The 21525-nt window shown below is 33.1% G+C and overlaps 3 protein-coding genes across 6 annotated transcripts; 1 reads left to right on the top strand and 2 right to left on the bottom strand.

The window, feature by feature from the left end:
- Nucleotides 1-182: 182 nt before the first annotated feature.
- On the bottom strand, nucleotides 183-5833 carry LOC117933327 (two-component response regulator ARR1-like). Its single transcript, XM_034854694.1, has 11 exons — nucleotides 5692-5833; nucleotides 4707-4859; nucleotides 3911-4318; nucleotides 3722-3798; nucleotides 1954-2919; nucleotides 1709-1804; nucleotides 1189-1284; nucleotides 701-823; nucleotides 588-631; nucleotides 293-390; nucleotides 183-232 (listed from the first exon to the last, which is right to left on the bottom strand). The coding sequence occupies exons 1-11, from the start codon at nucleotides 5831-5833 to the stop codon at nucleotides 183-185; spliced, it is 2253 nt and encodes a 750-aa protein (XP_034710585.1).
- A 2190-nt stretch (nucleotides 5834-8023) lies between these two features.
- On the bottom strand, nucleotides 8024-14507 carry LOC117934180 (traB domain-containing protein). 4 transcript variants are annotated; one of them, XM_034855815.1, is made up of 7 exons: nucleotides 14051-14507; nucleotides 12570-12685; nucleotides 12407-12495; nucleotides 12240-12314; nucleotides 10465-10569; nucleotides 8564-8659; nucleotides 8024-8421 (listed from the first exon to the last, which is right to left on the bottom strand). In XM_034855815.1, the coding sequence occupies exons 1-7, from the start codon at nucleotides 14458-14460 to the stop codon at nucleotides 8155-8157; spliced, it is 1158 nt and encodes a 385-aa protein (XP_034711706.1). In that variant the 5' UTR covers nucleotides 14461-14507; the 3' UTR covers nucleotides 8024-8154. The 4 variants fall into 4 exon arrangements, with proteins under 4 accessions (XP_034711706.1, XP_034711703.1, XP_034711704.1 ...); XM_034855812.1 differs by having other exon boundaries at nucleotides 14075-14507; XM_034855813.1 differs by having other exon boundaries at nucleotides 12570-12698; nucleotides 14075-14196.
- Nucleotides 14508-19224: 4717 nt separating this feature from the next.
- On the top strand, nucleotides 19225-20266 carry LOC117933065 (ethylene-responsive transcription factor ERF027-like). The gene has a single exon (XM_034854429.1). It carries the CDS (start codon nucleotides 19280-19282, stop codon nucleotides 19991-19993), a length of 714 nt encoding a protein of 237 aa, XP_034710320.1. The 5' UTR covers nucleotides 19225-19279; the 3' UTR covers nucleotides 19994-20266.
- Nucleotides 20267-21525: the final 1259 nt, after the last annotated feature.

Raw genomic sequence — 21525 nt, 5'->3', positions numbered from 1 at the left:
TTAGAAAAGATAGAATGCATAGTGATTAGTGAATCCATACTACTAGGGTTTATATACATACAATATTAAACTTAATTTCCTGATCAGGATACCAGCAGAGTCAATGAAATATGTGTCCATGCCAGACCTGACTCATCAATATATCATAGATACAGACCAGACTAACTGCATCACGTTATAAATCATTGATCCTGGTTCCAAGATTTTAGAATCCCAGCTTCAGATCGAGCAACTGGAACAGCACAGATTGGGTTGAATATTCAAAAACACATTCATTAAACAAAAAGCATACTTCTGCGGCTGCAAGAAGTCCCAGCATTACTATATACAATGTAACTAAACAAGCTGTCCCAGCAGACCATATGTAAAAACAGCTGGTACATGTAGTACCTGTTACAAACCACAAGAAGTACTAATAGAAGTTCAAATTAACACAAAGCATCTCCAAATTAAGACCCAAACCCGAAAGAACTTCCAAAACTAGGTCCGAAGTTCTAAGTAACTGAAAATGACTAAAATGCATAGATGTAGAAGTATATTGATAGCTGGATTTAGACCCTTGGAAAGTTGTCTCCTCTCCTTAGTACATGCCACGACCAAACATGGAATCCACGATGTCATTGTTTATACCCTGCAAAAAAATCAGGACCAAAGTCTGAGGAAAGTTTCAAACACAATTTCTGAAATGGTATCACTATACCATTTGTTCTACTCCAGAAGCACGATCAAGCTTAAAATTATGGCTTGCCTGGTTCCAGGCTGGATTCACATTTGGATAGCCATGGTAGGGTCCAGTTTCCTGGAAGTCTCCACCTCCTTGTTGCTGCACATCAGAACAGATGGTTTTCAGTCAAATTAAAAAGGAATTTAAGGGTTAGGCTCCATTTGATCATGAAAAGAATGAGGAAAGTGAAAAGAAATGCTGAAATAGATTGAGGAAGGAATCCATCTTTCAATAATGGTCAGCCATATTCCTTTTTTCCTTCCCTTATTCTTTCTGCAATCCAGACAGAATTCCCATGGAAAAATGGCTTCCCAGTGGCCAATTCAGTTTTTGTATGAGCTAAAGGGCTTGGGCATGTACATTCAGTATCCTTAAGATTTAAGGGGGGAAAAATGTGGCAAATGAAACAGTGAAACATCATCTACCATAAAGGGAATGAAGATTTAAGAAAACACTTGACTTGCCTGATTCGGGTTTTGTGGTTCAAAGCTCAGAAAATAGTCATCCAACTGATCAATACCATTGCCGACATAGCCCATTATCTCTACACCAGATTCTATCTGCATAACCACAAATAGGAGAATTTTTGGAACAATTTGGAATTGTATAGTTGTTTGGGGCAATTCATAAGAATTGACAAAGAAAATATAAGAATGCCCACAACAATGGAGAAAAATATATCTAAATGAGGCTTAAAATATTGACACAGGAACAAATTGAGAAACTTAAGAATGGAACCTACATTTTTTAATTATCACTACGGCATTGATAATTTATTTTCAATTTAATTTCGTTACTTAGGTTTGATAAAATCTAGACAACCTACAAGCTATTAAATATCATCAACTTTGTAAAAATTTTCCATGTTGATTTCGTTAGGTTGATGCTCATTCATCCAACAAGCTACGAGAAAAACAAAATAGTAGAGATATGAAATGCGAAGTAATTTATAAATAGAGTCGGTGAAGTAAGCATTTGACATGCCTGGTTGGAGGATGGTTGGTTCTCAGGAGGGTTATTTTCCACAGGATTCTGGTTGATAGAATAGCCATGGCTCTGAACTTCTTCCCCAACTTGTTGCTTCACATATCAAGACCAATGGCATAAAAGCAGGAAACCAACCGATATTTATAACTAACAAATCAAGCATTATTTTGTGTGAAAGAGAATCAAATTGGAAATAAAGCAAACATGTCTTATGCAACCAAAAAAGCAACTAGTCTCAGTACCTCATTATTATGTAGATTGTTGAGATGACCTTGGAAAAGTTCATCGAGTTCACTTTCAGCAAATTGAAGGGGAGAAACGCTCTCCATGGGAGCAGTAGTATTCATCAGATGATCAAGCAAATAGCTATTGTCTCCTCCTCCATTCCCAAGATCATTCTGTTGCAGCAGTGACAGTGAAGGCAGCAGCATTGGATTATTGTTCTGTTGGGTTATATTAGAGAACCTTGTTGGAGGTTGGTTCGTGCTCCTTAACCCTACAGAAGAATATGCTCCTTGAGCATAATAACCAGAATTCACACTCTCCGACAATGCAAGATTTCCGTTAATGTTCCCAGTGATTGAGCCATAGTTGCCATTAAAACCATTTGACAATCCCATTGGGCCTGAGCCAGCAATATTGTTGTTGCAGTCAAAATTTGGGGGCAGATGTGAATTGTTGAAAGATTCCATGTTTTGTACCCCATGAATGTTTCCAGAACCCTCAAAGACGGTGAAGTTGTTGTTAGACATGGCATTTGGAACAAGTTCTGATCTTGCTTGAGTTTGCTGTTGGTTCATTTGCATTGGATTTGCACCATTCATAACTCCACCATTGGCTTCGGGGAGAGCATTAGTGTTGCCAAAAGGTTGTTGCTGCAAATAAGCTTGATTGTTCATTGAATGTCCCTGTCCATGTCCAAGTTGAGGTCTAGGGTTACTGCTTGAAGCTTGCTGATTAGGGAAAATTGCTCCTCTAAGGGTGGGATCATTAATCTGGATATTTCCTGGGAATCCTGGTTGCAGGAATGATCCTACTAGTTGCTGGTTCAGAAGCTGTGGGAACCCTTGCTGGAGAGCACTAATCAACAGTGATGGGTGTCCGGTGGCAAAGCTCGATCTTAGAGTTCTTTCCGCGATGCTCTTTCCTGTGCTACTCCCAGTAGAGTTGTTTGCTTCAGCTACGCGTCGCAGAAAGATTCTGTACTTCTGCAAAAGCAACACATTGATCTTTTAAGGAGAACTAGTTGGAAGGCATCTCAAGGATTGAACAAGAAAACCTTTGTACATACACAAACAGGGTTCTTCAAGCAATAAAATTCCAACCTAGAAAGTGTAGAATGCTTTCTTGTTTCTATATCAAAACATTGAAAATTCTATTTCAATATTTTTCTCTTTTTGGAAGCCATATATTCAAAACTTCACATTTTGTTAGCCAACTTCATATAACATCATGAATGAAGAGGCATATAAAGAAGAAGATATGAATAATCATCACAAAAATCTCTAGATACAATGCAAGTACTATTAACATGATCATGTTAATTAACGACGAAATTCTTAGCTCGATAACTAAGTAATTTATAATAATAAAATGCATATTAATGGCGTTAAAAGACGACAAAATGCACACAAACAAGATATAAATTTGAAGACGACAAAGTGCATAGGCAGCGATAAAAAATTTTAGAAGACGGCAGATTTATAAATGGAAATGGATAAAATTAACTGACAAGGTGTTTTAACAAATATTCATTCTACAGAGGATAGAAAGTCCCTAGCTTAAAATTCTTGAACTTTTTTCGGTTATCTGCATTTATAAAAACTGTTTTATTGTTTCTTCCACGATTTGGTGGTTTTGCATGCCTAGAATATTATTCTATATTACAGGGAAAGCTGGCTCTTGTGTTCATCAAACCCTAACACATAAAATGCAAAGTTTTCATGGAGTTTTACATAAATTATGCCATGTAAATCACAATTATCCATATATAGTATGCCAGAAGCAAACCTGAAGATGGCTAGCCACATTTTCCCTAGTTAATCCTGGCATGTTCATGAGCTCAAGAATCCTCTTGGGAACAGCCCCTGCATGGTATATATAAGAGAAAATATAACCATTAGACATATCTTAAGTAAGTACTATTCCAATCCTTGCTAGGGTGAAAAAAAATGCATAAATCAGTAAGAGATCTCTTACTTTCAAGGCCTATTTTTCTTACAGCTTCCAAGAATCGGGTATGAAGCGCAGTTGTCCATACGACCTTTGTCCTTTTGGGTGAAACAGCATCACTGTTCTCTTTTCCGCTGTCTTCAATAACCCTTTTGGAGGCCTTTTTCTTGGGATCTCTCTTACTCTGGTTCACTTCATTTACTGATGATACAGACTCTATATCGACAGGATCATCAGGTGTTTTCTCAACTGGCGATTCCTCCTCTGGAGCAGGTCCAACATCCTGCATGTCAACAGAATTATCTTTCCTTGGACCAACAGCATATTGCCATATGTTCTTAAGGTCATCATAGTTCACAGGCTTCACAATGTAAAATGCAGCTCCAGCCTCTAAACCCTTCAACATGGAACTTTCTTTGTCATCAGCAGACATCACTGCATCAGTGAAAGACATATAATTAAGCAAATGGTAGAGAAAGAAACAGATGAATTTCACAAATGAGGGAAACTGTCCTTTTTCATCACCCTTTTCCTCTCAAATTAATCTTTGAAAATATAAACTTGATTTTTTTTTCTTTCTATGAAATAGTGAGTTGATAGCAATGAGATTAAAAGTATATATATATATATATATATATATATATATATATATATAGAAAAGGAAGAAACTATGGCAGTCATACATGTATTTCTCTTTATGTTGGACAAAAAAGATGAGAAAACTTTGTCTGATTCTTTAAGGAAACCTTCTCCTGAAATATGAACAAATAAGGTAATTATGAATAATAAAGAAAAGAGATTTCTAGCTCAAAGCAATACTCACTGACTACAGGGAGCTGGAATTCTTCCTGGACTTTCTTTTGAAATTCAAATCCATCCAACTCAGGCATGTGCACATCCGTTACTACAAGGTGGAAGAAATGACTCCCCGATCGAAGTGTAGCCAAAGCGTCTAGGGGGTTTTTAACAGTCACAACTGAAATGGACAATGAAATTTACTTTGAATTAGTTAAAAAAAATAATAATAATGAACAAAGGAACTAAAAACTTCTAATTAGAGAATAAAAGCCTCACACTAGTAGAATTCCCATAACTAAATAATTGAAAAGTTCTATATAAGATCAAGTGAAGAAAAAAAATATAGGCATTAGATAATCATCATGCGAATGATCATACAAACCATTCCTTGACAAAGATGAGGAAGATATTCAATTCCTTGTAGATGCATGCCCCCCCATTATGTATCCTTACATATGATCTTAACAAAAATTGTAAAAACATAAAATTCAACAAAATGCAAAAAAAGAAAAAAAGCAAAAAAAAAGAAAAAAAAAAAAAAGGATTGTCAAAATGCTAATATGTATGAAACACTTCATGGAGCATTTGATAGCTAAACTAGTGATTCTCTTAGTATCATAGTTGAAAAAAATGTGTAAAATCGCATAATTTTGTGATTTTACACATACTGATAAGCTTGAGAGGATACATGGAAAAACAATGAAAATATATGATAAAATAAACCTGGGAGAAAGCTCTCAGATCAACAAAGAAAATTGTTATTAGCTTCTATCTTTGATCGGAAAAAAATGACTAGAAAGAGAGAGAGAGAGAATTTTTTAAATCGATAGTTTTAGGATGAGTTACCATTTCTTCATCTTGCACTAAAAGGGGTGAAAAAGAGAGGAGATCTTTAAAACTGAGTTTGAGGAAAAACAACCATGCATGCAAAGCCTTGTTGAATCACTAACTAAAAGAGACATTGTAGAAGATGATCCAAACAGAACAAGCATAAAATCTCCCTTTGATACCTTGATATCTCCATGTTCTAAGAATTCCTGCAACTATTGAGAGACATATAACATCATCATCTACAACCATAACATTTACGCCAGCAGCAGAGGTTATGGTCTTGTGAGACTGCTGGTTTGGTCTATTTATCTCATTGTCCATGTAAAAAAATAGTTTTGACTGCAAATGGAAGCACAATGAGGTGGAGGTTGAGTTAAAAGTGTCAAGTGTAAAATGATGCAAAAACCCTGCTTTATAGAAAGACAATGGAGAGGGAGAGATTGACATTTACTGAATTTTTTCTACACCCCAAAAATAGGTTACAAATCTATCAGTAGATACCGGGTTTTTATTTGCCCACAGGAATTTCAAACCAATTAATCAGAAAAATCTTCAAAAAACAAAAAATTCTCTATTTAAAGCAATTATACAAGGAAAAATAGGAGGCCTATCCATTGAGTTCTTTTCAGACTAGATTTTTTGAGATCCTCTTTCTCATCTAATTTAATGTCATTTCTATGTCTTTTGTTTTTAATTTAAGAGTCATTATATTTGTTAACTAAAATAAATTTTTTCCAACTTGTTAATTATTTAAATATTTAAAAATTAAATAAATTTTAATTGCTTTTATTTCGTAAATTGAGTAATTGTTTTGGCAACTCATTTGAACTTGTTATCAATCGAATGATATCAATTATTTTTATTGAAATAACAAAATTGAAAATTGTGAGGCTTTCAATTGAAATTCTTCATTTGAAAATAATCATTAATTCCACTACTATATTTGCATCTAAATAGATAAAATTGTATACTATTGGCATTGTGCATTTTCAATTTTAGAATATAAATATTGTATTAATTTTAAAATTAAAAAGGAAATAATTCAATTTAAATGTATAAAAAAAAAATTGATTTCTTAGCTATAACACATTTAACAAATTTACTATATTGCATTATGTGTTATACTAAGAAATGACATGAATTTCACTCCAAATCATAAATTCTAAATATTTTACTATTAATTTTTATTTTTATTTTTTACTAATCAATAAATGCCGGAACATTTTCATTTCAAAAAATCATATTTTAAAAAAAAAAAATACAATTAATGGGTTTCCACAAAAACAAAATCCAATAAATACATTGCCTTGAGAAAATCCATGCAAATTAATTTTTTTTTTTAAAAATCCATTTCCAACAAGTTCATTACGGAGTTAATGCAGCAGAGTTTAGTGAGTGGAAAGAGTAGAAAATCCAAGTGAAACCGGATGGGGGAATGGTGGGCTTTTTCCACATTTAGTGAAAAGGGAAGGAAATGAATGTGGGTTTATCCTTAGATATAGAAAGACAACTGCCATTAATGAGGAGGATTTGGGCCATTTCCCTTTTGGGCCAACGGTTTTCTCCAACAGGACCGAAACCACTCAAATGAAAATCCAAATGGATTTTGTACATTTATGATCAAAGTAAACCCTCCGCTTTTGGGTTGAAATTGGTCTCACTAGTTGACCTCTGAAAAAGACAAGGCCCATTTTGGATTTATAGCTCACGCCACGAATCTTGGCATCTCATTCTGGGCCTTGTGGCTTGACCCAACATCTGGCTCTCCTGACTCATAAATTTTTGTCTCACAAAATCTCCACGGATTTATGTTGAAGAAATGTGTGGGCCCCATTAGGACATCAGTTTTTTGGGCCCATGTGACCCCACCAACCGCTCTTTTGGCTGTTTCTGACTTTCACTTTTTTAATGATTATCCCCAAATAAAATTTTTAAAAAAATTCAAAAACAAAGTTTTTTTGTTTTGGCTGCACATAAAGTTGGGCTCCTTTGGGCTATGTTGGGCCAAGTTCAGGCTCGGCCCAAACTCATATTGACCCATCCTTCATTTTGGGTTTAAACAAGCTCAATTTGGAGTCATTATTTCTTTTTTTTTTTCCCCTTCTTTTTTTGTTTAATAATGTGGAGGAATATATAACACACAATTAGTAGAAAAATGTAAGGGGAGTATGCACTATTAGTAACTTAAATGTTGAGTTAAGATTCGGTTTAACGATACTAATTGAGAAAGTTGTTAAAATTGTGGGGAAAAAAGAGGGAAAAAAAAAAAAACAAGCATGCATTTGGTTCAAAATCCACCCCTAAAATGAGTAGTTCAATCAAAGGTGTCCTACCTATTCATTCATCAATGGCCTCATTTTTCTTTTTAAAGAACACTCATGTTGGAAGAAGAAAAGATAGAAGATAATTAGAAGGAAAAGGATTACAAACATTGAAATTAAGAGGGCTTCTCTCAGGGTTCCATCTTCACCATGGACTAACAAACATGCTAACTATAAACAGTTAAAACTCTGGATTCAATGTGTAAAACTATTTCATTTCTTCAAATTTAGGTATAAGAAAAAAGGGATTGTTTAGAGAATAAACCAACATCAACAATGGAGAGTCCTTCAATTTTTCATCCAAATCAGGATTCTTATACCTTATAACACGGTTTTTATCTGTTCAAATAATGCCCACAACAGGATACCAATTACAGTATCCCTAACCAAGTTCTTGAGAAGGGAATCAACCCAGCCATTAGCACCATCACCAGATGACCTCTTTCCCACAAGGTCCCGAAACCGCAAGTTCCCTTGATCTGACACTAGAGCATATATGACTCCGTTCATATGGCCCTTTCCGATGACCCCCACAACTCTCTTACCGCCATTCACGGCTTTGCTCCGCTTCAAAGACCATGCAAGATACTGAAAATAACAATAGCACATCAATTAGTTGAGTGATTGGAGACCATAGCTTCATGAGAACACATCTTTTTTATAAATATATACATATAACTGAAAAGGTATCAATAAGGAAGGTGTTTTTCTGGTAGGAAGAGACTGTTACCGTGTCACGCTCATGTATAAGAGGCTGCAGAAGCGATGGATATGCCACGCTTAACTGATCATAGAGCTGAAAGGTGCTGTCGTCTGTACTCAATCCCTGCAAGAGAATATGGAAAATAGAGGAAATAACATAATAAGAAAATATGTGCAATGAATGGATTATATAATTGTTGAAAAGAGAAAGGAATCAAACAGCACGAAAAACGACAATTTCATAGTTGAACTTTGATTCTACGTGCCAAGCGCTCAGAATTCACTGTCCATGCATGCTATGGTGCTATTATACTCCCTAAATTCAAATTATCATGTCAAACAACCAATTAGCATTCAATTACTATCTCATTTCAAGGTCCAAATCTTTTAGTTGGATTGCAGCTTACAACTTAATAACCATTCACTACGCTCCTCTACAGTACATAATATACACATCAAGGTTCAAAGAATCAGTCAAATCGGATACAACACAGTTGAGTCATATTCAGAATGATCCTCACCATAAAAAGGTTGATAAATGGTAAAAAAATTTCAGTTTCAATAATACTGAATCAGTCGGTTCAATCGAATCATGTACAAGTCAGCAGAACAAATTGCTAGTCATGCCACTCCAATTTGACTGAGTCACAGACACGTCAAGCTTTGGACAACTCTTTCAACCATATCCTTACCATGAAAATTACCATTCTACTTTATATAATCATCATAGGACTGATTATGATTGATCTTGGAACTCTGATTGATAGTCTTGATTATTTAAAAGAAAATAAAAAGAACTTGAAATAGAAGAGTTTTGAATTCTTACTATTATTATGAACCAATCTGTACATGTACTTTTATCAGTATTTAGGTAACGTTAAATGGGGTATATGATTTTTATTAATTTGTTGGGTCCATCTAGTTATTTATTTTTCTAAAATTTCCATCCTTCTTAGATTGTTTGAGCTTTTTAACTAGCATACGTTGCCTATAGCCCAACACTAATCTCAGATGCTGCAACCAATCTTTCTCAGGACTTCCAAAGTCAACAACTGATAGTGCAAGTTTGAACCATGATATTACTTATCAAAAAAAAAAAAAAAAGTTTGAACCATGATATCTATCAAAGGCAATGGCTGTAAAAGTAACATTATGCACAGAACATGCTTCTAGAGTTGATTGCAATTGTAGAAATATAAATGAAGCAATAATCTGTGAATAAACACATATAATAGATATGAAACATGTAGTTTTTACATGAGAAAGCAATCCCCATAATTGGATGAGAGATATCAAAATTTCTGCCATATTAACTAACACAACTTTGAGAAAGGAAAATGAAACTAAACTCTCTATTTGCTTCTTTAATAGACACAATGGCCTACCCTATAAATTATTACACAAATTCAAGTGTATTTGTGCACTATATGTCTTGCCAGTGGGATTTTTTAGACAGAATAGTGTTCCCTGTTAAGGAAACAATTTTTTTCATTTATGGAATAAGAATTTTACATAATTAGCGTCCATTATTACATAGAATCTCCTTCATCAGTATGTCATTTTTCAGTTTGTATTTTTTTTTTTTTTTTTTTGCTTTTCTTTTGGTGTAAATTGAACAACAAAGATTACAGTATTAGCTGTGATTCATTATGTTGTCCACCTGATAAACATTCTTTTGAAACTTTTTAATAGACACAGGACCTGAAATAAACACAACCATATGCAGAATGAGAAGATTACATGTCATGTTGGCTGCTTTGGGATACATAAAGATGTAAAAGTACAGAAGTTTGTTAAACATATTTTAATAAATTACAACATCACATAAATACTATGAACTAATAGCAGCAGCATTTCATGAAAATAAATGTCGAGCAAAGCTTTTAATGTATCAAGATAAAAAAAAAATAGTATCAGTAAAAGAAAAACCTTCATCTCGTTTGTTGACAGTTCAGATGATGTTATTCCACGAATAACAGAGATCACTAGGCTTAGTCTCTCATTCCATTCCAAAGAATTCCAAGCCCTCTCAAGCTGCAAGAGCAGATTAGGTAAGCATGATTAATCTAATCCTACTTTATATAACACTTTCGATACAAATCATCACTCAGCATCTAATAAACACCATTGAGAAAGGCCTAACATAGGGATGGCAACTGATTTCATTTTTTTAGGTCACCCACACCTAATAGGTTGAGTTTGGCCAAAATATAAATGGGGTAGGGCCAGGTATGGGAAAAAATTTTATAACCCAACTTGGGTTCAGTCAGAAATGGGTATTTAATTTCCTCACCTTGCCCCAACCTATCCCAAATAGGTGCCTTTTATACTTTTCCTTTTAATCTCTTATAATTATAACATTACAACTGTATATATGTAACACAAAAAAAAATCTCTAACCCACATTTGAGCCATCTCGTCTCTCTCATTTCTCTCTTATTTTATCTGCTTACCCAACGCCTCATCCCTCTCATCTCTCATCCCTCATTTCTCCATTTCTCCCTTTTCTTTTTTCTCTTTTGGTTTTTTCGTCTAATGTAGGCAATGATGAAATATCAATATTGACAAAAATATTGCTAGTTCGATATTACAGAAATATTAATACCAATGGAAATTTACGTAAAAACTTGGAAAAGAAAAAAGAATAGTGTGGAAAAGGAAAATGAAAATAATGGAAGCTAAATGACACAAAGATGAGAGTCAAATGAGAGATCTGGATCTGATTGAATAAGACGGCTAAGATGGGAATCAAATTAAATGAAATGACCTATATATATTTGGGCCAAATTAGCTAATAAAACATAAAGCTTTAGGTAGCTGTTATTTTTTTTAGCTATTGGATGTATTTTTACTCCAAAAATGGCCATTAGAACTTGTAGGTAGAGATTGGTAAAGTTTCTCAACCATTAGATGCTTTTTTATTTAACAAGGAAACATCAGATCTCAGGTCCCACATTTGTTAACCAATTTTCTACAGAAAAATCAGAGATATTTTGCTGAAAAATCGGCACCTTTCCATGATAACATCATGTATAAACACATCTCTTCCCCATATCAATAATATGCAATTTTCATACCATTTTTCCCTGAAAGTGAGTCAATTATATAACAAATCTTCCTTACCTTTCAATATCCTATCCATGCTAGTCAACATCTGACACGTACCAACTTTTAAATCGTTGGTTGCAGGTGCGTTCCACTTTAATGTCTCCTTGCCATTCTTCCTTCTTGCTTTTTTCTTCTTCTTTTTTTTTTCTTTTTTCATAATAAAAACCATGGTGATTGTTTGGAATGAAAAAAAAAATTACCTTTTTTACTCTTCACTTTTTCTTTTTCTTTTTTTCCTGTTTTTGGGAGTGTGGTGGGTTGTGGGGGAATAGATTTGTTGAAACTGGTTTTGAATCAGATAGGTTGTTTGATTTTCTTTTATTTTTTCTTGAAGAAGGAATATATTGGTAATAACAGGTTACCCAAGTTTGGCCTAGCTCACCCCAAATCGGGGATGGTAATTGAAATCTCATCCCACCTAGATTTGGGACAAGGATGGGATAAATAGTTTCGCTATAGGGGCAGGGATGGGAAAGCCATGACCCCATTGACATCCCTCATATGGTAAAATTGCCCAGTTAGAAAGCTTGCTCATATCAAGTAATAAGAACCAAATATCATAATATGTCTTGTTGCATAAGTTAAGATGAACATACAGTAATTTCAATTGGTCGATCCCCCAAAACTATTTGAGCACCAACTTTTTCTGATGCTTTTCGAGCAGCACGGAACTGCATAGTAGGGAAAGAGTTTCATAAATGAGAAACTATAAAGAAGCACATTTCCATTAAGTGAATCCAAGGATTATGTTGAAGTTAATTACCTCATCTCCAAAAGGGCGGTTGACATCTGAAGAGATTTTTGAAGAAAAAACTGCCAAAAGAAGACGTAATGCAAGAGCAGTTTGACCCCCTGCTATGTGAAGGAAGAATAAGCAATTTTGCTTCAAAGGTACACAATAACATGTACAGAAACCTAGTGCTTACCCAAGTTTATGCTACGACCAATGGCACCAAAAAATCCAGTCCCAGTCAAAGAGAACATACTCGACCTTAATTGTTGGTTAAGCTCTCCATGATTGGAAGTATACATTATACCAGCTCTGAAAATGAACTGTGCAACAATTGAAGTTAAGCCATGGATTGAAGACAAACAAGTATGACAGATATCCAGTCAAATCAAACAAGCAGACATACTTATTAAAACTGATTAAGTTTTAATCTCTCCTGTAGAGTTACGGCTCTTGAACATTGAAAAACTTAAACCAACATATGTGATAGACTGTAATGTTGTATAAGTATGATCATTCTGCTGCTATCCTTCAACTCTTATAAATAAAAATAGCTGGTGCTTCCAGCTTCAGGTTTCTACCATTTCTTTAAACTAGTGATATAGACAGCCTGCAATATCTGGAAGGCAGCACCACTAAGTTAGACGAAGATATGAATCTTGATATGGTAAGAGAATTGAAGGAAAAATATAGGTGTAATAGTCAACTTCATGAGATTTCCAAAATCTATGGCTTCTCTCCCGTATAACCATTCATGATTATAAGACTTCTGATTCTGCATCTTATTTAATGTTATGCAAGATTTCACAAATAAGTTCTACACCTGCCTGCATTCTTCCATAAATGACATCAAGTTTGATAGATGCATTAGCATTCAGCAGAAATGATCATTTTTCCTATTTTAATTATCATCTTCAATTCTATATCACAGGATCGTTAACCATTCATTTTCAGCATCTCAATAATCAAAACCCCCTAGCCCCCTCTCTTTTCCTCTCTCCAATTATAGCATACATTGTTCCCATTCAGGTTGAGATAATTCTATTTTAAGGATCTTAATCATTCCCCCCATCCCTTCCCTTCCTTCCCTCTCTCAGAATTAAGTCTACATCATTCCCTTCTTTCTTCTGGCAGTTACATATGGCATTATATAATTTTCAGGTTTTCAATATCCCCATGATGAGTAGGGACCTATAGTAGGAACAGAAACTTACAGAAGACCACCACATAAGTTAATCATCATTTTAGATATGCCCATTGCCATGGTTCTATAGCTTATGTGCAAAATACCCATTTCATTCCATATGGCAAAAGTCTTCCTCAAACCATCCTCCATTTCCATAAAATTTCAAGGCGCGTTGCACCTGTCATGCCCCCCATTAATAATCCCAAGAAATCTAAAATAGAATCTCTCTTGGAACTTTCTTCAAACATGCCGAGGGCTTGTGGCAGCATCATCTTACTTTAGCAGCACTTACTTCTATAATTTTCGAGCCAAACCATAGAAGTACTTGAAAATTACCAACCAAAAAAAGCCTCAACATACTCACTAGCGTACCCTAATCCTATAAGTCCATCAGTCATCATTCATCAACTGCAATCAAATTAGACCAAAATCCATTGACTAGATTCAAATTCAAACAGAACCCATTGACTATTTTCAACTTCAATCAAAACCCATTAACCAAAGACGGCACTTGCCTGCTTCTACAGAGCTCCACCACCACATTATCAGGATTCACCACCTCCACGACGCGCTCCACATCCGCAGCCGAGAAGCTCGAAATATGCGTGGTTCCGAGCAACCAAATCTCTTCCGGCTCCACGAACTCGGTCCTCCAGGCAGGCACGGGGCCGAAGAGCCTCTTTTCGATCACAACTAAACTGCCATTATCGGCCAAGTCAAGCAGTTGAGGATGGGTTTGAGCGATTGTGGCTCGAGAGTCTTCGAGAATTTGGGCTCTGAAGTCGAAGTCCGGCGGTGGAGGCTTGATTGAAACAGAAACTTTAGAGGGTTTTGAGGGTTTGGTGGTATGAAAATTTGGATTTGCGGTGAAAATAGGGAAGGTAGAGGCTAAGGTTTCCATGGATGAGGCAGGGAAGGATCAGAGCCTAGGAGGCTTTGTGTTCAGAGTTCGGATAATGAACGTAACCTTAACGGCCACAGAAAGTTCGTTTTATTTATGTAATTATTTTTAATTTTAATAAATTATAAATTACGTATTTATGACTTGATTTCATTGACTACGGTGGGTTTGAGATAATAGTAATTATATATTTATCACGTGACTTCAGCGACGGTCCAACTACCAATCTAAGTTAATAGTGAATTAGTAATTTTTTTAATTTAATGTTTGGTATGATTTTGAAAACATTGATAAGGATTATTATGAAAAATTAAAAATAAAAATAATTAGGTTAAGGGTAAATTAGATTGTATATGAATTCATGTTACGATATATAACTCTTAGCATGATTTTAACATATTTTAACATATGAAAAGTTTGGTGTCACCTAAATTATAGCTTGTTTAACCTATTTAAAAGTTTAAATTTATAAATATATATTATTTTAGATATGTTTTAATTGTTTTAACTTTCAACTTTTAATTTTATTATATTTTAATTATTTAATTTTAATTATAGTATATTTATAATGTTAAAATAAATTAAATTTTGAATTTTATATTTGTTTATTATTTTATTTAATATTTTATTTATAAAATATTTTTAACAATACCAAAGTATATGAACGAGTTAGTTTTATAATACTAAGTAAATGGATTAGACAAGTTGTAATAATGAATAAAAACACAACTTGCTATTAGATAAGTTATGTAGGTTAACATGAACACAATTACACTCAATACAAATGTTGGATTGTGATTTGAATCAATTTTGTACAAATATTGGATTGTGAAATATGAATCAGTTTTATTATACTTCACTTGGGATGTTGAGGGTTGAATTGTTCGATTAAGCTCTCCGATCAACTCACTAGAGTTGAAAGGGGCAGTGTCCTTTAGAGATTTTTTTTTTTTTATGTGTATAATATGAACAACTCGATGTCTCAATTGAGTATTAGTACACTTCGTTGATATTTTTATGTGTATAATATGAACAACTCGAGGTCTCATGAGTTTAGTGGATTATTGAGTATTAGTTACATCGATCGTTGAACCACATTAAAAATTTTATCTTTTTTATTTTTATTTTTGTGTGCATAGTTTGGTTTACAACAAACTCGTTAAAATTTTTATTGTTTTCAAATGATATAGCCACATTTTATCAAAATTATCGCCTTTAATAATAATTAATTAACATCTAAGTTTCATTTCATGGTATCAATTTATCATACTTTTTATTTTCTAATCATATTTCTTTTTTACTTTGATCACATATTTATCTCATATTTCTTATTTTTATTTCAGTATCATTTAAATATTTTAGAGCCCGTTTGATAATAATTCTAGAAAGCGTTTTTAATATTTTTAATACTTAAAAATTTTCATAATTTAAATATTAGAAATACTAGAAACGTTTTCTAAAATCACTCTCAAACACACTCTTAATAAAACCATTTAATATTATTATGAAAACTACCTTTAATATCAAATGTTATCCCTCAATTAAATCCTTAAACATCCAACTCGATCTCCATAGTTTTTATAAACCTTTTCAACCTTATCAGAGTTGAATTCAAGCCTTTTAAAATGTGGACGTGTGATTTCCAAAAAAATAAAATAATTTGAGCAAGGGACTCCATTTTCTGCCATGGACCCACAAGAGAAAAAGACGGACATTAAGATAGTGTACATCATGAATGCGTAATTTAATAATCTTGTAATAGACCATCATGGGTTGAATTTGCCAAAACAAAGAGGTACGTGTGTTGAATTCATTAATCGTTACAAAGCCTCCTTTCTTAGTATATACTTAAAAAATGCAACCAATTTTGAATGTTTAAAGTCAATTTGTCACTATCTATAAAATTGTGTGGAAAGGAAAGGGTTAAGTGGCATTTGTTTGGTTTTTTTTTTTTAAACTTAATTTTAAATATAACTTAAAATTACAGAGTGTTTAATAATATTAAGTATTAAGTTTTTTTTAATATTTTTACTTTTTATTAAATATTAAGAAGTAAATAAAAATCAATATATTATTTTTAACATTCAAAATATTAACAAAAAATATAAGTAACAGGTTAACAAAAAGTATAAAAATAATAATAATAATTTCAAATCTAAAAGTAAGTTGTTTTCAGTAAAAAAAAGTTAAAAAAATAACAGTTGGTGTTTATTTATTTTATTTAATTTTAAAGAAAACTTAAAATTAAATAACATTTAAATTGTTTGTTTTTATAATATCTTATTTTTATTGAATATAAAAAAATAAAAAAAAATCAATATATTACTTTTTTATTCAAAAAAATTAAGAGGGTATTTATTTTTTTAACTTTTTATTTAAATTTACTTTTAGATTTTAGGTTGTTTAATTTTTTACTTTTTTATGACTTTTTATAAAAAATTTACTGAATAAAAAAAGTCAAATAATATGACTTTTTCTAAATGAAAAAAGGTAACATATGCATTTTTTATTTACTTTTTAATTTTTAATAAAAATAAAATATTATAAAAACAAATAACCTAATATTGAATATTATTAAGTATTATTTATTTTTAAATTCTCTTTAGAATTAAATTAAAAAAAAAAAGCCAAAATATTATGGTTTTTTTATTCAATCAAAAGTTTATAATAAATCATAAAAAAAAAAATATAAAAACAAATAATCTAAAGTATAAAAATAAATTGCTAAAAAAAAACAAAACAAAACAAAAACAAACAAACAAACACCCTCTTAGTTTGATTTAATAAATTTGTACTAGAAAATAGTGTAAATTGAGTGTCTTATATTAGTGAGAGAAGTAGGTTGAATAATATACAAGATGGTTTCTAAATGTATTTAATTTATATGCTTAATCCAAATTGGTATAGTTAGGAAACTTGTAGCAAAGGATAACGCTTTGCATGGACCAATTGGATTTTGTTTAATGGATTTGGATTAGATAACATCAAATAGAAATTTGAAAATAAATAATTATTTTTTATTCATGCTCATCCCTAGGTTAATAGATAATTAATATATAGATGCACCTAATTTGAAGTGACCAATTATATTTATTATATTTCTTATTCCAAACTCCCATCTAACCACTATTGATGCACACTTTTGAAATTAATATATATATATATTTGTAAAACACAAATTTAATATATTTAATTCAAAATAATTATAATTTTGCATAACTTTAAGCATTAAAGATACGTGAAGTCTAATTACTATTCACCCTATTTATCTTATATTTAGGATAACTAACTTTGAGAGAGAGTTATTATTATTATTATTATTATTATTATTATTATTATTATTGAGAGATATACAAAAAGACAAAGAGCAAAATCTAGAGGGTCGGGAATTTCTTGTGCTCTTTTTTCATCATAGTGAAAATCTGTAATAACTACAAGTGAATGTAACTCTTATACTAAAAATGAACCACCGTAAATTTTTTTCACATTAATTTATTGTCACTTTTGAAAAATATGATTAGAGTGTTTTAATTCTAACATTAGGCCAAAGGCAATACCTTGATATTACCTTAGAATGATACATGTATTAACTTTAACTTGAATTGCTACTACCTTTAATTCGAGTACATGAAATTTAAAACTCCAAAAATTAACTTACGTCAAGAATGACTTTTTGCCTAGGAGAATGTCTAACTTTTACACCACCCAACCAAATCCATTAACAAGCTTGTTGATAAATTGGGTTGGGTTGGTCAAGTCGCAATCTTTAGGTTAGTTGGGTCATAATGTACAACTCACCTACATTCAATTTTATATAGTTGTTCCCACAAATCCAACCATCAACATTAAACTATATTTATTAATAATTATGAGAGAAATTATTTCAAGCCAAAGAAAAAAAAAATTATAAAGATATCATCAATTTGATGGTGTTACAAATACACTTGTTCAAGTTATTTATATTTTTAATCCGTCTAGATTTCATCACAAGACATGAGAAGTGAGTTCAATAGTTATATAGATTCCCGGAACTAAGCAGCAGCTTTTAACCCCGGAAAAAAATGGCTTTTATTAGTGATGGATAGAGTCATAAAAATTTGTGGCCACTCCGCATGTGTCGTGAATCAACTGGGACCCAACGGTACGCCTTCACGATCCTATACCAACAAGGGAACACCACCACCACAGCACAATATAATTCTAGGAAAGACTCTCTCTCTTCATGGTCTCCACATTCCTAAGTTTCCTTCCTTTTTTTTGAGTGTTGGATGCTTCCAGTCTGCAGATGACTGGTTTCTGCACGAAACCCATGAATAGGAAGCCATGGAGTGTCATTTATATGTCTCAAATAGCTATAGATAGAAAGGGATGGAAAGTGGGTGTGTTCATAGAGAATCTAGTAATCAAAAGATAATGCATTTTCCCATATAAAAATACACAAGCGAATGGTCCAACCAGACGTTGCCGTGTAACCCACAGGTTTGTGTCACTAAGATATTGAAGCAAAAAGCGTTTCCAATTAAGAAATTGGGAAACAGAATGAGGACCATTAGGTTACAGCTAATTGCTAGCTTGCGCCTGATACGTGTGCCTCGGGTTGCCTCATGTCGAATTGGGTTTAAGGCGCAAAGCCAACCGGGGTCCGCGATTTGGCCACGCTTTTGCCTAGTACTCTTTTCTCGCCCCCCTTATAAGCCCAGCTCCCCTTCCGATCTTTTTGACCCGAATCTCGAATCTCTCTCTCTCTCTCTCTCTCTCTTTCTCCCCCTCTCTCTATCTGAAATTCTGAATTGCAATTTTTTTTTTTTTTTTTTTATATATGGATGAACCTCGTGCTAACGTGCGCCAAAGTGACCAACCACCTCCTACTCCAAAAATCGAAGTGCCCGACTCTTCTCTCTCTATTGTGCCCCCACAAGGCCTTTCTTCACCTCCTTCACATTCCTCCTCAACGCCCACATCTGCTCATCCCTCCCCAAAAAATCTTCCCTCTCCGACTCCTTTTTCTGGTCAAACCGCCGGGAGGCACCCTTTTTATAGGGGAATCCGGTGTCGAGGTAATAAATGGGTATCGGAGATTCGAGAGCCGCGCAAAACTACTCGAATATGGCTCGGCACGTACCCGACGCCTGAAATGGCGGCTACCGCCTATGATGTAGCAGCGCTGGCCTTAAAAGGCGCTGATGCCACCTTGAATTTTCCCAACTCCGTTCTGTCATACCCTATCCCAAAGTCCACCTCCGCTAGCGATATACGCGCGGCGGCAGCGAGGGCCGCTGAGGCTCAGCAAGCAAAGCCCGAGAGTTCCGAGAGCCCAAACCCCACCCAACCTAAAAAGGAGGAGACAACAGAATCCAGTAGCTTGGCAGCGGGGGAGGATCAATTCATTGACGAAGAGGAGCTTCTGAACATGCCTAATCTATTGGTGGACATGGCCGAGGGAATGCTGGTTAGCCCGCCTAGACTCAAGTCCCAACCCTCCGACGATTCCCCCGAGAATTCAGACAGTGATAGTCTATGGAGCTACACATAATCAAAGCCAGAAAGGTGGAGAAGCAGAACCATCATCATCACCATCATCATCATCAGGTAAAAGAATTACTATGGTAAATTTTCCACTTTGTTTGTGAGATTTGTTTTTGGATTTCCTTTTCTTTTTCCAACATTGATGTTGGATTCCGAAGCTGATCGGGTTGCAGAGATTCCAGTTACTAACCTGTAAGAAAGCGTGTACTGTACAGCTACCATTAATGTGACTAGTGCTTATATATCTCAATGTCATAACTACCCCTTTTGATAATTGCCACATATCAAGACGCCTTCCCCATCGATTCGTTTTCCACTCTTTTCAGGGCTTCCAAATTTTCAAATTCACCATGTTCTTGTCCTTTAGTCCCTTTTTACACAACAATCATGTGGGGTTGTCTTCAATAATTTTTAATCCACAAGACATGGGAAGTTTAAGAATCTCGAGCCCATACGGGTTGTATATTCATTTATGGTTAGCTAATGGATGCAACGGGAATGGCGGTCATGATAATTGCAATGTCTTTGCTTGGTTTGAGAGAAAAGTATGAAAGAAAGAGAGACACGACTCCTTTGTTCCGTGTGCAATTTGACAATAAATATCTATATATAGCAAAAATCATTCAACTGCCACGTTAGTGTACTGGAGTCAATCTTACATAAAATATAGTCACTTTCAAATCCTACTTGAAGAAGTTAAGAGAGGAGGACTTAGAGGTGGCCATTTTAGATTTTTTTTTTTCTTTCTTTTTTTCAACTTTCTGCTATAATCCTCACATATGCGGCGGGAAAGTTGGCAAGCTTAAAAAAGAATTAAAAATAATATATATTTAATTTTTGTTAAAAATTTAATATAAAAATAAAATATTTTGAAAGAAATTAGAAACATAATAATCACAACTATATGATATTTTTTTTAATTTTCTAAATCAAAGGTAATCTCAAGTATAATATTGACAATAATAAAAAATAAAGAAAAAAATTAAAAATAAAATAAAAAGGTTATGAAAAATATTTGAAAATTTAAAATAGGATGCACAACTACCAATCAAAGAGAAGAAACATAATGAATATTTTCTTTGTCATTATTTGCAAAAGCGAATACTATGAAGATATGTGATGTATTAAATTATTAATTGTGGGTCAAAAAATTATTAAAAAATTTGCAAAAAGTTTTATTTCTAAAGCTATAACTTTTGACTTTTAAGCACATTATTAAAATTATCAAATTCAGCCATATACCGACAATATATTTTTGGTGACTTTTTTTTTTTTTTTCAAAAGTACTGTTTTTAAAATGTGTTAAAATTATAAGATATATTATTATGTCTGCAAAAAAAAAATATTAAAAGAATATACAAATGGTCTGTTTGATAATTATTTTTAAGAATAATTTTCTATTTTTGAGAATAAAAAAGTAAAAGAAAATAGTTTAACAACTACAAATTATTTTCTAATTTTTGTTCTTAAAAACAAAAAATATGAGATTTTTTTTAATTGTTTTCACTTTTTTTTTCTAGAGTTGTTTTAAAAAACAAT

The sequence above is a fragment of the Vitis riparia genome, chromosome 16 (assembly GCF_004353265.1).
Source record: "Vitis riparia cultivar Riparia Gloire de Montpellier isolate 1030 chromosome 16, EGFV_Vit.rip_1.0, whole genome shotgun sequence".
NCBI classification, from domain to species: Eukaryota; Viridiplantae; Streptophyta; class Magnoliopsida; order Vitales; family Vitaceae; genus Vitis; species Vitis riparia.
Note: the sequence above shows the minus strand (reverse complement) of the source record. Positions and strands in the feature narration are given on the sequence as shown.